The 15,121-nt window shown below is 40.0% G+C and overlaps 2 protein-coding genes across 3 annotated transcripts in view; both read right to left on the bottom strand.

Annotated features, from left to right (window-relative positions):
• The window catches only part of LOC115223553 (glutamate-rich protein 3-like), a 71,848-nt gene extending 67,957 nt beyond the window's left edge, over nt 1-3,891 (bottom strand). For both annotated transcript variants that reach the window (XM_036512649.1, XM_029794190.2), the window contains exon 1: nt 3,755-3,891. In XM_036512649.1, coding sequence (XP_036368542.1) covers nt 3,755-3,774 — 20 coding nt within the window. In that variant the 5' untranslated portion in view covers nt 3,775-3,891. The remainder of the gene's footprint in view (nt 1-3,754) is intronic.
• A 9,217-nt stretch (nt 3,892-13,108) lies between these two features.
• Nucleotides 13,109-15,121, bottom strand: part of LOC115223709 (proteoglycan 4-like) — a 100,485-nt gene continuing 98,472 nt past the window's right edge. The window contains exon 15 of the mRNA XM_036512650.1: nt 13,109-13,320. The gene's annotated coding sequence lies outside the window, so the exon portion shown is untranslated. The remainder of the gene's footprint in view (nt 13,321-15,121) is intronic.

The following is a 15,121-nucleotide window of genomic DNA, read 5'->3' as shown; positions in this document are numbered from 1 at the left end:
TCTAAGGTACTTTGGATGGGCTGGGGCTATGCGAAACTGGTGCAGGAAACAGCCATGAACTCACGTTATTTGTAGGGTCTTCGCAGTCACAGCATATCTCCAGAGATCTCGGTCCTTCGTCATTGCCTCTGTGAAGCCCAACATTCGAAGGTCATGCTTGACCACCACATCCCATGTCTTCCTGGGTCTACCTCTCCCTCGGATTCCTTCAACTGTTTGAGAGTGGCACTTCTTCACACATCTCTCCTCATCCATCTGTAGTACATGACCATACCAGTGCAAACATCTCTCTTGCATGCCACATCCGATGCTTCTTATGTCCAGCATTTCTCTCAGGACACTTACACTCTGTCTTGTATGCACACTGACATTACACATCCAGCGAATCATGCTAGCTTCATTTCTTTCAAGCCTACACATGCCCTCTGCAGTCACAGCCCATGTTTCACTGCCATGTAGCATGGCAGTTCGCACACATGCATTGTAGAATCTACCTTTCACTCTGAGTGAATGACCCTTTGTCACCAGAGGGGTAGAAGCTTTCTAAACTTGGCGCAGGCTATTCTTATTCTAGTGGTAACACTCTCTGAGCATCTACCTCCACTACATAGATATATATATATTATATATAATATATATATATATATATATATATATATATATATATATATATATATACAAAAGCAATAAAGATTCAGTTAATTTAAATGAATTTACTTGAATATGGTACCTAACTTAGATGCACCAAAAAAAAACTATACTGTTTTAACAATACAGTAATGTGGGGTGATTATAAGCGAGAAAGAAGCAACAAGAATGGATAGGTTTTTAGTACATATATATATATGAATGTTTGAAAGAAAAGCAGTGACAGTACATTTTGTATTCTAAGTATAACTCAAATATCAGAAACATAATACTCATCTCTGTAAATATTCAGGTGTATTTGTGTGGCAGTTTCCCCCCCAACACACACACTAACTAAACATAGACGCACATAGAGGTATAAGCATGTGCAAATGAAGACACATACAATAGAAATACAAAATGGCTGACAGTTAGTAAGGAGAGACACACAAATAAGAAAGAAGAAAACAAAGGACCACTGATGCGGTCACAGGAGTGCAACGAAAGAACTCTGACCGAAATAAGATTAAGATTAATGTAAAAAATAAATAACACCAAATATATAATGCATGTGTTTTTATTGGCTAAACTGGCAAAACGACCATCCGAAATACAACAAATAATAATACATATTATCATATATATATATATATATATATACATATTATATATTATATATATATTATATATATATATACACATATAGGTACTTTATAGGTACATTTATATATATATATGGTGTGCAAGAGAGACAACTGCACTGGTATGGTCATGTGCTGCATATGGATGAGGAGAGCTGTGTAAAGAAGTGTCGCTCCCTAACAGTGGAAGGAACCGATGATAGAGGGAGACCCAGGAAGACATGGGATGAGGTGGTGAAGCATGACCTTCGAACATTGGGCCTCACAATGCAAATGACGAAGGACCGAGACCTCTGGAGATATGCTGTGATTGGGAAAAGGCAGCAAGTAAAGTGAGATCACAGCTGTAGCATACACCAGCTTCACATAAGCAGCCAACTTAAAAAGTACCTTTGAATTGTTTGAGGAGACCTAATGAGTCAAATAAAATCAAAATAAAATCACAGTCAAATGGAAATTGTAGCTGTGGCTGGTGCCAGTGCTGCCTGACTGGCTCCCCGTGCCGTGGACACGTATAAAGCACCAACCAAACGTGGTCGAAGATATATATATATATATATATGGAGGAAGAGAGAGAGGCCTGTTTGCAAATATATGTACATACATACATATATCGTTTGTAAAAAACATAAATCCGAAAGAAGCTCTATAATAAATATGTATATATTATATAAGAGACTCTATAATATATATATACAGGAGTTGGACAAAATAATGGAAGCATTAAAATTTCAAACAAATTTATCTTAATATGGAGTAGGATGCCTTTGGCAGTAATTATTGCTTGAATTCTACAAGATGATGGACTTGTACAAAGTTTGAATTGTTTGCAAAGGAATTTTTGTCCATTCTTCAACTAAAACAGTCTCCAGTTCTTGTAGTGATGATGGTGGAGGATATCGACTCCATTCTAAAATGCACCATAAATCTTCAATAACATTGAGATCTGGGATTGTGGTGGCCAGATAAGATGTTCAACTTCACTAGAATGTTCCTCATGCCATTCAGTAACAACTTTAGCAGTGTCAATTGGTGCATTATCATCCTGAAAGATTGTGTTTCCCTCCAGAAACAGTTCTGCAACCATAGGATGAATTTGGTCAGATAAAATGCTTAAATAGTCTTGACTATTAATTCTGCCATGAAGGGAAACCATTGGGGCGGCAGATTTCCAAGATATAGCCCCTCCCCCCAGCCCAGATCCTAACAGATCTTCCTCCATGTTTAACAGTTGGAAGAAGGCAGTCTAGGTCAAATGCTTCTTTTGGCTGTCTCCACACTTATATTCAGCCGGTGGTCGGAAATAAGGTAAAGGATGACTTGTCCGAGAAAATAACATTCTTCCACTGCTCTAGGGACCAATTCTGTAGGTTTTTACTCCACTCTAAAAGCTTTGCAGCGTTTGTTTTTGAAAGTAGTGATTTTTCTGAATGCAGCCCGCCCATGAAATCTGGCTTTGTGCAGCTCCCGGCGAATAGTTTTAGTGGAAACTGGGTTCTCAAGGTGGTCCTTAAGCTCTGTAGTCATTTTGGGAACTTTACTTTTGTGATCCTTTCTAAATTCGCATAAGAGTCCGATGGTCCCTATCTGAAAGTTTTGGTTTTCTTCTGGAGTTTTGTTTCAACGAGGAAGCTTTTCCCTCTTTCTCAAAGGCTGTCATTACTTTCGAGACAGTACTTCTTGATACACCAAACATTTTGGCTGTTTTCACTATGCTAGCGCCTGCCATACGAGCACCAACAATTGATCTCTTTGAAAGTTCGATAGATCTGTCATTTAATGAATTTTAATTAACTTTTTTCTAATGATATCTGAAAAGAACAACAATTTTAGCAAATCATATTAAGCAACACTAACAATAAATAAAAAAAAACATAAAAATAAACAAGCTTTTGACAGTTTTATAAATATTTCAAAATTATGATGCTATGATGCCAGGTGTTCCATTATTCTGTCCAACCCCTGTATATATATATATATAACCATATACATATATATATATATATATATGATATATATATATATACCACATGTGTGTATGTGTGTGCGTGGTATATATATATATATATATATATATAAACTGGCAAAATGACCATCCTAAATACAACAATATATATATATATATATATATATAATATATATAATATTATGATATATATATATATATATATATAGAATATATATATATACGTATAATATATATATATATATTATATATATATATATATGTATATATATATATATATAATATATATATATATATATATATATAGAATATATGTATATAGTATATATATATATATAATATAATATATATATATATATATATATTATATATATATAATATATATATACATATAAATATATATATATATATATATATATTATATATACTATATATATATATTTCTTATATATATATACTCAGATATGTAAATGATGCTCTTACATATATGAAGTGTGAAAAAAAAACCGCATTTACTTACAGACGTTGGTTAGGAATCATAATTGAAACCGCAAAGCTTGGAGAATAAATGTGTGCGGCGCGCACGTCACCATTCGCATGCGTTTCTGTTATGTGCTTGGATAAATAAATATACAATAACTATAGTGGTTAGTCATGTTTGTTGCCATAGTGCCCGCTTCGTTGCTAGAAAACAAACATTCTCCCCCCCCCCACACACACACAAACAGAGAGAGAGAGAGAGAAGAGAGAGAGAGAGTTTCCTAAACAGGGAAGATAAGTCTGAAATATATTGAATGGAGTAAGGCAAGAGTTATCTACACCTGTGAATTCCTAGCTTGGTGGGGAAATTGACACTAAATAGTAACAATTATTTTACTTGTTTTCATTTGACTGCGGCCATGCTGGAGCACGGCCTTTTGTCGAACAAATTGACTTATTCTTTGTAAGCCTAGTTCTTATTCTCTTTTGCCGAAACGCTAAGTTACAGGAATGTAAACACAAATATATACATATACATACATACATACATACATACATAAATATATATACGACGGGCTTCTTTCAGTTTCCGTCTACCAAATCCCACAAGGTTTTAGTCGGCCCAAGGCTATAGTAGAAGACACTTGCCCAAGATGCCACGCAGTGGGACTGAACCCTGAACCATGTGGTGGGGAAGCAAGCTTCTTACCACACAGCTGCGCTAATACAACATATAAGGAAGAGATTTCTTTCAGAAGTACAGTACAACAAAACGGGAGGAGCAGAGTAGTGAGAGGACAGAGCATGGAGCATGGTGTTAGAGGGTTGGCTAACAACTGTAAGCTATGTATATGTCATCATCATCACTTGACGTCCATTTTTTCATGCTGGCATGGGTTGGACAGCTTGATTGAAAACTGGGCAGCTGCACCAGGTTCCAATCTGATCTGGCAAGGTTTCTATGGCTGGATGCCCTTCCTAACGCCAAGAACGGAGGGATGTGCTTTAAGTGCTGCCAGTCACACAATCCAACATTGGCCACCATTACGATCTGAGCATGGTATATTACCAAGGGTTTCAGCCACGTGTCATTACCACCATGAAGCCCAACGTTTGCAACTGCTTTTTATCTGTTTATATGTGTTTAAAATTTTACCTGAAGATGGTGGAATTAAATGCTATGAATACATCAATAAAATTCTTCCAAAATTTAAAACCCTCTTTGTGTTCTTTTTTTATCCTTACACTGTTCCTCGAACCAGTCCTGAGTTGGATCTCCGGGTTTAACTGGATTCAGTACTTACATATTTAGAGTCTCCTACCAAAACACAACGCTTTCATTTGTTGTTCTACTTCACTGTGAACCCTACATTATTATACACGGCCATTTCTAGCGTCCTCTGTGTTGATGTAAAATAAAAATGTCTCCTTCTCGAGTGATACCAGGCTCATGATGGTTTCCCAGTTCCAATGATGTATATGTCCCCATCCCCCACCTAGATGGGACACCGGTCTGTTGCAGTGTTACTCATTTTTGCCCGCTGAGTGGACTGGAGTAACATCGCCCGGTCCAGGAATTGAAATCACAATCCCACAATCATGAGTCCAACACCCTAACCACCAAGCCACTTGTCTCCACTTCCAATGTATTGATCTACCTAGGTTCGATTTAGTCCTCTGTGTGTGTGTGTGTGTGTGTGTGTGTGTGAAGACGCAGGGCTCAGTGGTTAGAGTGTCGGGCTCACAATCTAGAAATAGTGAGTTCAATTCCCAGAGCAGGCTGTGTGTTGTGTTCTTGAGCAAGACACTTTATTTCACGTTGCTCCAGTTCACTCAGCTGTAGAAATGAGTTGCGATGTCACTGGTGCCTTTGCCTGGCATGGAGAGGGGAGGCTGCTGGTCTTCCATGGACAACCTTGCCCAGGCTTGTGCCTCGAAGGGGGACTTTCTAGGTGCAATCCCAAGATCATTTAAGACTGAAAGGGGTCTTTACCTTTATATATATATATATATATGTATATATACATACGATGGGCTTCTTTCTGTTTCCATCTACCAAATCCACTCATAAGGCTTCAGTTGGTCCATGGCTATAGGAGAAGTCACTTGAACCTGGAACCCTGGGGTTGGGAAGCAAACTTCTTACCACACAGCCACACTTATTCCTTTACATGCGTGTGTGCGCGTGTGTGTGTGAAAATATATGCATTTACATGTATGGATATGAGTGTGTGCATGTGATTGTGTGTATATGTAAGTAGATTTATACATATATATATATAACCATGGGCATGTGCACATGAGCATCTGTGTATGTATATGCGTGCAAGTGTAAGTATGTTTATATATGTGAATGTGTGTATATACGTATATATATGTGGATGTATATATATATATATACACACACATATATATACACTTATATATATTATATATATATATATATATATATATATATATATATATATATATACACACACACATATATATACATATACATATATATATACACTTATATATACATATATATATACATATACACACACACATATATATATACATATATACATATATACATACATACATATATATATATATATATATATATATATATACACATATATATATATAGACATATATACATATATATATATTAAGTGTAGGAATATTAATATATAAAACTTCAAATTTCCGCACTAAGGCACGGATTTTATGCCCCATGGTCGTAACTTCAACCGTGCTTTTTCTGTTGTGATTTTTGCTACCCAGGTATCGGTTATCATTTGAATTATCCGTAATAAGATAATTCATTTATCTACTTCAATAATATATATATATATATATATATATATATATATATATATATATATATACATATATATATATGTATATATGTATATATATATATACATATACATACATACATATATATATATATATATATATATATATATATACATACATATACATACATACATACATATATATATATATATATATATATATATATATATATATATATATATATATTATGTTTTAGCTTATGTTTGTCACTGTTTGATTTGCCTAATAGTGGTTTTATCTCTAATTTAATTTACACACACACATATATCGGAACCAAGCACTTGAAGTCCATACAGATAATATTCCCATGTTATCATCATCATCATCATCATCATCATTTAACGTCCGCTTTCCATGCTAGCATGGGTTGGACGGTTCAACTGGGGTCTGGGGAGCCCGAAAGCTGCACCAGTCCAGTCAGATCTGGCAGTGTTTCTACAGCTGGATGCCCTTCCTAACGCCAACCACTCCGAGAGTGTAGTGGGTGGTTTTATGTGCCACCGACACAGGTGTCAGACGAGGCTGGCAAACGGCCACGCTCGGATGGTGTTTTTTATGTGCCACCGACACAGGTGCCAGACGAGGCTGGCAGACGGCCATGCTCGGATGGTGTTTTTATGTGCCACCGACACAGGTGCCAGATGAGGCTGGCAAACGGCCATGATCGGATGGTGTTTGTTACGTGCCCACTGCACGATGGCCAGTAATGCGGTACTGACTACGGCCACGTTCGGATGGATTCTTGTGTGCCACCGGCACTGGTACCACAAAGATACAAATTCCATTGATGTTCATCTATTTTGATTTGTTTTGATTTGATTTTCACTTGCCTCAACAGGTCTTCACAAGTGTCACAAGAAGGAAGGTATGTACAGGTGGACTGACTACGTCCCAGGTAGGGGCCATGGGATATGGCCTGACTAGTCTTGCCGGGTCTTCGGATGGTGTTTTTTTATGTGCCACCGACACAGGTGCTAGATGAGGCTGGCGAACGGCCACGATCGGATGGTGTTTGTTATGTGCCCACTGCACGATGGCCAGTAATGCGGTACTGACTACGGCCACGTTCGGATGGATTCTTGTGTGCCACCGGCACTGGTACCACAAAGATACAAATTCCATTGATGTTCATCTATTTTGATTTGTTTTGATTTGATTTTCACTTGCCTCAACAGGTCTTCACAAGTGTCACAAGAAGGAAGGTATGTACAGGTGGACTGACTACGTCCCAGGTAGGGGCCTTGGGATATGGCCTGACTAGTCTTGCCGGGTCTTCGGATGGTGTTTTTATGTGCCACCGACACAGGTGCTAGATGAGGCTGGCGAACGGCCACGATCGGATGGTGTTTGTTATGTGCCCACTGCACGATGGCCAGTAATGCGGTACTGACTACGGCCACGTTCGGATGGATTCTTGTGTGCCACCGGCACTGGTACCACAAAGATACAAATTCCATTGATGTTCATCTATTTTGATTTGTTTTGATTTGATTTTCACTTGCCTCAACAGGTCTTCACAAGTGTCACAAGAAGGAAGGTATGTACAGGTGGACTGACTACGTCCCAGGTAGGAGTCACGGTCGATTGCGGTACTGGCTACGGCCACGTTCGGATGGTTTTCTTGTGTGCCACAGGCACTGGTACCACAAAGATACAGATTCCATTGATGTTCATCTATTTTGATTTGTTTTGATTTTCACTTGCCTCAACAGGCCTTCACAAGTATCACAAGGAGGAAGGTATGCACAGGTGGACTGACTACGTCCCAGGTAGGGGCCATGGGATATGGCCTGACTAGTCTTGCCGGGTCTTCGGATGGTGTTTTTATGTGCCACCGACACAGGTGCTAGATGAGGCTGGCGAACGGCCACGATCGGATGGTGTTTGTTATGTGCCCACAGCACGATGGCCAGTCGATGCGGTACTGACTACGGCCACGTTCGGATGGATTTCTTGTGTGCCACAGGCACTGGTACCACAAAGATACAAATTCCATTGATGTTCATCTATTTTGATTTGATTTGATTTTCACTTGCCTCAACAGGTCTTCACAAGTGTCACAAGAAGGAAGGTATGCACAGGTGGACTGACTACGTCCCAGGTAGGGGCCATGGGTTATGGCCTGACTAGTCTTGCCGGGTCTTCGGATGGAGTTTTTATGTGCCACTGACACAGGTGCTAGATGAGGCTGGCGAACGGCCACAATCGGATGGTGTTTGTCATGTGCCCACAGCACGGAGGCCAGTCGATGCGGTACTGGCTACGGCCACTTTCGGATGGTTTTCTCTTGTGTGCCACCGGCACTGGTACCACAAAGATACAAATTCCATTGATGTTCATCTATTTTGATTTGATTTGATTTTCACTTGCCTCAACAGGTCTTCACAAGTGTCACAAGAAGGAAGGTATGCACAGGTGGACTGACTAGTCTTGCCGGGTCTTCGGAAGGTGTTTTTATGTGCCACCGACACAGGTGCCAGATGAGGCTGGCGAACGGCCATGATCGGATGGTGTTTGTTACGTGCCCACAGCACGGAGGCCGGTCGATGCGGAACTGGCTACGGCTACGTTCGGATGGTTTTCTTGTGTGCCACCGGCACTGGTACCACAAAGTGTGCGCCACCGGCACTGGTACCACAAAGATACAGATTCCATTGATGTTCATCTATTTTGATTTGTTTTGATTTTCACTTGCCTCAACAGGCCTTCACAAGTGTCACAAGAAGGAAGGTATGCACAGGTGGACTGACTACGTCCCAGGTAGGGGCCATGGGTTATGGCCTGACTAGTCTTGCCAGGTCTTCGGATGGAGTTTTTATGTGCCACTGACACAGGTGCTAGATGAGGCTGGCGAACGGCCACAATCGGATGGTGTTTGTCATGTGCCCACAGCACGGAGGCCAGTCGATGCGGTACTGGCTACGGCCACTTTCGGATGGTTTTCTCTTGTGTGCCACCGGCACTGGTACCACAAAGATACAAATTCCATTGATGTTCATCTATTTTGATTTGTTTTGATTTGATTTTGATTTTCACTTGCCTCAACAGGCCTTCACAAGTATCACAAGGAGGAAGGTATGCACAGGTGGACTGACTACGTCCCAGGTAGGGGCCATGGGATATGGCCTGACTAGTCTTGCCGGGTCTTCGGATGGTGTTTTTATGTGCCACCGACACAGGTGCTAGATGAGGCTGGCGAACGGCCACGATCGGATGGTGTTTGTTATGTGCCCACTGCACGATGGCCAGTAATGCGGTACTGACTACGGCCACGTTCGGATGGATTCTTGTGTGCCACCGGCACTGGTACCACAAAGATACAAATTCCATTGATGTTCATCTATTTTGATTTGTTTTGATTTGATTTTCACTTGCCTCAACAGGTCTTCACAAGTGTCACAAGAAGGAAGGTATGTACAGGTGGACTGACTACATCCCAGGTAGGAGTCACGGTCGATTGCGGAACTGGCTACGGCCACGTTCGGATGGATTCTTGTGTGCCACCGGCACTGGTACCACAAAGATACAAATTCCATTGATGTTCATCTATTTTGATTTGTTTTGATTTGATTTTCACTTGCCTCAACAGGTCTTCACAAGTGTCACAAGAAGGAAGGTATGTACAGGTGGACTGACTACGTCCCAGGTAGGAGTCACGGTCGATTGCGGTACTGGCTACGGCCACGTTCGGACGGTTTTCTTGTGTGCCACAGGCACTGGTACCACAAAGATACAAATTCCATTGATGTTCATCTATTTTGATTTGTTTTGATTGATTTTCACTTGCCTCAGCAGGTCTTCACAAGTGTCACAAAAAGGAAGGTATGCACAGGTGGATCGACTACGTCCCAGGTAGGGGCCACGAGATATGGCCTGACTAGTCCTGCCGGGTCCTCTCATGCACAGCACACTTCCATAGGACTCGGTCTTCAGTCATTTCTTTGGTGAGACCTAAAGTTCGAAGGTCGTGCTTCACCACCTCGTCCCAGGTTTTCCTGGGTCTACCTCTTCCACAGGTTCCCTCAACTGCTAGGGTGTAGCACTTTTGCACACAACTATCTTCAGCCATTCTCGTCACATGACCATACCAGCCCAGCCGTCTCTCTTGCACACCACAACTGACACTTCTTAGGTTCAACTTTTCTCTCAAAGTACTTACACTCTGACGATTATGAACACTGACATTACACATCCATCGGAGCATACTGGCTTCATTTCTTGCGAGCTTACGCATATCCTCAGCAGTCACGGCCCATGTTTCACTACCATGTAGCATGGCTGTACGTACACACGCATCATATAGTCTGCCTTTTACTCTTAGCGAGAGGCCTTTTGTCACCAGCAGGGGTAAGAGCTCTCTAAACTTTGCCCAGGCTATTCTTACTCTAGCAGTTACACTTTCAGCACACCCACCCCCGCTACTGACTTGGTCTCCTAGGTAGCGGAAGCTATCAACTACTTCTAGTTTGTCTCCCTGGAATGTGACAGAAGTTGTTCTCTGCACATTTTCAGTGTTTATTGCTCCTGAGCATCTGCCACAGACAAAAACTATTTTCTTAGTTAGCCTTCCTTTGACATTGCTGCACCTCTTATGTGTCCATAGCTTACACTTGGTGCACCTTATAGAGTTTCTTGCACCTTATAATAAATATGTATGTGTGTGCATGTGTATGCGAGCGCTGAATCTTAAAGGTCAGTTAAGGACAATCACATGTGTAACCAACCATGAAGAACAAATCAGCAGTACAAAGAAATAAAATAGCAATCCCTTTAACAGTACCAGAATCACCATCCCACTACATCTACCCATTCAAAGCAGTTTGCCAACAGCCCTTCAGCAACAACACACCCTGATAAGTTCAGAGACTACTACTAAGTTCAGGCCATGATAGACAGAGAGGATGTTCTTGAAGCCAAGGATTTTAAACTTATGGAGACAATATTTACATATTGCCTGAGGAAACACAACTAGATCTCATAATGCAGGGAAACAGTTGCATAATCAAATACCTGCATACCTGGAAGACTATGTTGAATGGAAACAATTGTAGTGATTAAAAAAATAAATGTCCAGCCGTCTCCCTTCTTGTTGACTCCAAATTGTTCAATTACACACACACACACACACACACACACACACACACACACACACACACACACACAACAAAGGAAAGAAGGTGAGTTTCTTACAATGCAAAGTAAAGGTGAGTAACCTTTATATATTTCAGGTCCAACATCAGAAGAATACAGTTAAGAAATGTTTATGTAGACCCTGTCACTTAGATAACCAAACGGGCAGTGACCTCCCAGTCCCTAAAAATGGTGATGGTGTTTAGGGTAGTCATAGAGGTTATTATTGGAGGGTAGATGGTGGATGGCAAGCAATGGGTTAGCAGTAGTGGTAGTCAAAAGGATTGACTACACACACACACACACATATATATATATACTTATACATACACACACACAGATAGACAACCACACAGTATATAGTCACTGCTGACTTCATATGGAGTAGGTGTACAAATTAACCAGTAGCAATCAATTAAACTACCTGTGTATGAATATACGTGAACAAATTTATGTATGTGTGCATGCATATATGCACATATGCATGCCTGTATGTATGCATAAGTGTCATATCATCCTCATTTAATGTCCACTTTTCTCTGCCTGAATGGCTCAGATAGAATTTGGTGAGGCAGATTTTTTTTACAGCTAGAATCCTCATGTCACTAATTCTCACTTGCTTCCAAAAATGTCACTAATTCTCACTATGACCAAAAATGGTTTTCATGAAGACTGGAAATGGAAAACCTCACTTATGTGATGATGAAGCTCATTTATGGCCAATCCATGATGACTAGGCAAGGATATGCACACATACACACACACACACACACACATGCTATGCTTCTTTAAGTTTCTTTCAACCAAATCCAATCACAAGGCTTTGGTTCACCTCGGACTATGGGCTATAGTAGAAGACACTTGCCCAAGGTACCACACAGTCATGCCTGTGCCTATACATACATACATCTGGACTGATGGATGGATGGATGGATCTCTATTAGTTTCATATTTTTGTATAGTGTGGAACAACAGCAATTCCAAAGACCATCAAAATTCAAAGACTTTCTCTGCCTCAACTTCTCTCGTGGGCAGCAATGAATCACAGAAATGATATTATAATTGGTAAAATTTTTGCCCTTTTTAAAATTGTTTAAAATTTAACTCTGTATTACCAATTGTTTATTCTGAGTGCTGCAGACGTTTGGTGATCTTTGGTTTCCCCTTTGCTTCCTTTGCTACTCCTCGGGTTTTTCAGTAGGATTCTAAACCATGTTATCACCAATGTTTTATCCCTAGTTTTGCTCTGGATTCTGTTTTGTTGAGAAATTAAAGACCTCCTGCTATTGTAAATTGATATACTTACATATTTACATTTATATTTTATACATGTAAAGGCAGAGTGTGATAAAAAAAATAACAGAGAGAGAGCGAGAGAGAGAGAGAGAGAAATGAATATATAGATTTCAAACAAATACTGTTTGTGTAGATGTTGTTATATTGTTTTATTAACTTTTTTGCCATTCCTATTTACTTGATTTCTATTTTCTTGGAAACACAACCCTTTGACAGTTTTGAGTTTTTGCAGTTGATGAACATTTCATTTGAAATCTTGGTTGTCTACCGGCTATTTGTGGCAACAGCACTTCACCCTTCTTGGACGGATAGCAGGGCATGACACCATATGACAGCCTACAAGGAAGAAATGGTAAAACAACACAATTAAAAATAGCAACACTGATTACAACTGCAGCAACCACAACAACAATAACATGCCAAGTGGCAAAAATAATAGCAACACCATACCTGTTCTTAGGTTAAAAACAAGTAATCTAAAATTACCTCAACACCATCCTCTCTTCCACTGAAGCAACAACAGAAGCTATTGCAAGGCTGCTGCTGCTGCTGGGATTGACTCCTTTGTTTGTGAAGCTCGGCCCACAGAACAACTGATTCACAGAGAAAACAATTGAAAGAAACCAGAGCTCATACAAAAGTATGGCAGAAAAGTCATTGGAAGTGATGCAGAATGTAAAACAATTCACAGTAATATGCATGTGCATAGGCATAAATGTTGGTGCAGAGACAGTGCAAGAATAGGTGCTGGTGGAAGAATGTTTCAACAAGGAAACGGAGGGCGTTTTCACTCATCTATCCACACCACCAATAACAACAAGAACAACACCAACACTGACAGCATCACTACCTCAACAACATCAGCCAGCCAAACCTACAATCACAACATCAGCAGCACCATGATAACAACAATAGCCAAACTGACAGCTACACTACCAAGCAAACACCTCAAAAATATCAAAGAAACCACAAAAAAAAAACAACAACTGCACCAGCAACAACAACAACACTAGCAAAACACACAAGAACCACACCCATTGAGCTTCAATACTGAAAACAGACACAAAGATGACTTGATAACACACATGCACACAATAATAAGAGACAGCTTCCAAAATACAAGCAAACAGATTCCTGCTAAATTCAATGTCAGTCATCTACAGGATGTTTAAGAAAAGAAAAAATGTCCATGAGATGTGGAAAAAATGTTCTGAAAAAGTGCAGTGAAAAAACTTTGGGAGAGAACAATCTTAGATAAACGATTCTCTAAGGCTGCCCTCTTAAAAAAAAAAAAAACTTTTTTTTTTGTTTGTTTCTGAATAATAAGGCAGTTGGACCTTACAGAGAGGCTGACAGGGGACTGAGACCCTTTGTGGTTTGCTGCGCTTGAAAAGACACACCAAGCTAAGTAAAACAGTGGTTGGCATGTTAGGAAGGGCATCCAGACAAAATGCTGAGCATAATTTGATTCAGCTTTACATTCTAAGTTCAAATTCCACCTAGGCTGACTTTGCCGCTTTCATCTTTTCGGGGTTGATAAAATAAGTCGATGTAATCAATTAAACCCCTTCCCAAAAATTTCAGGCTTTGTGCCTATAGTAGAAAGGGTTATTTCCTCTCCAAAACTTCTACCTTGCTTCTATGACACTCATGTGTGAGGGATCTAGTGTTGATGTGTAATGAAAATGTAACACTTTCAAGGTAGTGTTTATTGGCCCCACAGTTTCTCTTAATGTTGTTTTTCCTTTGAATGCTAGCATGTTTTTTGTTCAGAGTTAACCTTTTGGGAAAAGACTGGCTCCAAACCAAATGAAGCATTATTTTCATATCTAACTTGCAACAAAATTTGTCACACATCCTGACTTAGCCAGTATTCTGTGGCTGTTTGAATTATTATTATTATTATTATTATTGTACAGAGACGCTGCTAGTAAGGTGAGGGTGGGCAACGAGTACAGTGAAGAATTCCGGGTAGAGGTTGGGGTCCACCAAGGTTCAGTCCTCAGTCCCCTCCTATTTATCATAGTCCTCCAGGCAATAACGGAGGAATTCAAGACAGGTTGCCCCTGGGAGCTCCTCTATGCTGATGACCTTGCTCTAATTGCTGAGTCACTATCAGAACTGGAGGAGAAGTTCC

This window comes from Octopus sinensis, linkage group LG23, assembly GCF_006345805.1.
Source record: "Octopus sinensis linkage group LG23, ASM634580v1, whole genome shotgun sequence".
Taxonomy (NCBI): Eukaryota; Metazoa; Mollusca; class Cephalopoda; order Octopoda; family Octopodidae; genus Octopus; species Octopus sinensis.
This window is presented reverse-complemented; position numbering and strand designations above follow the sequence as displayed.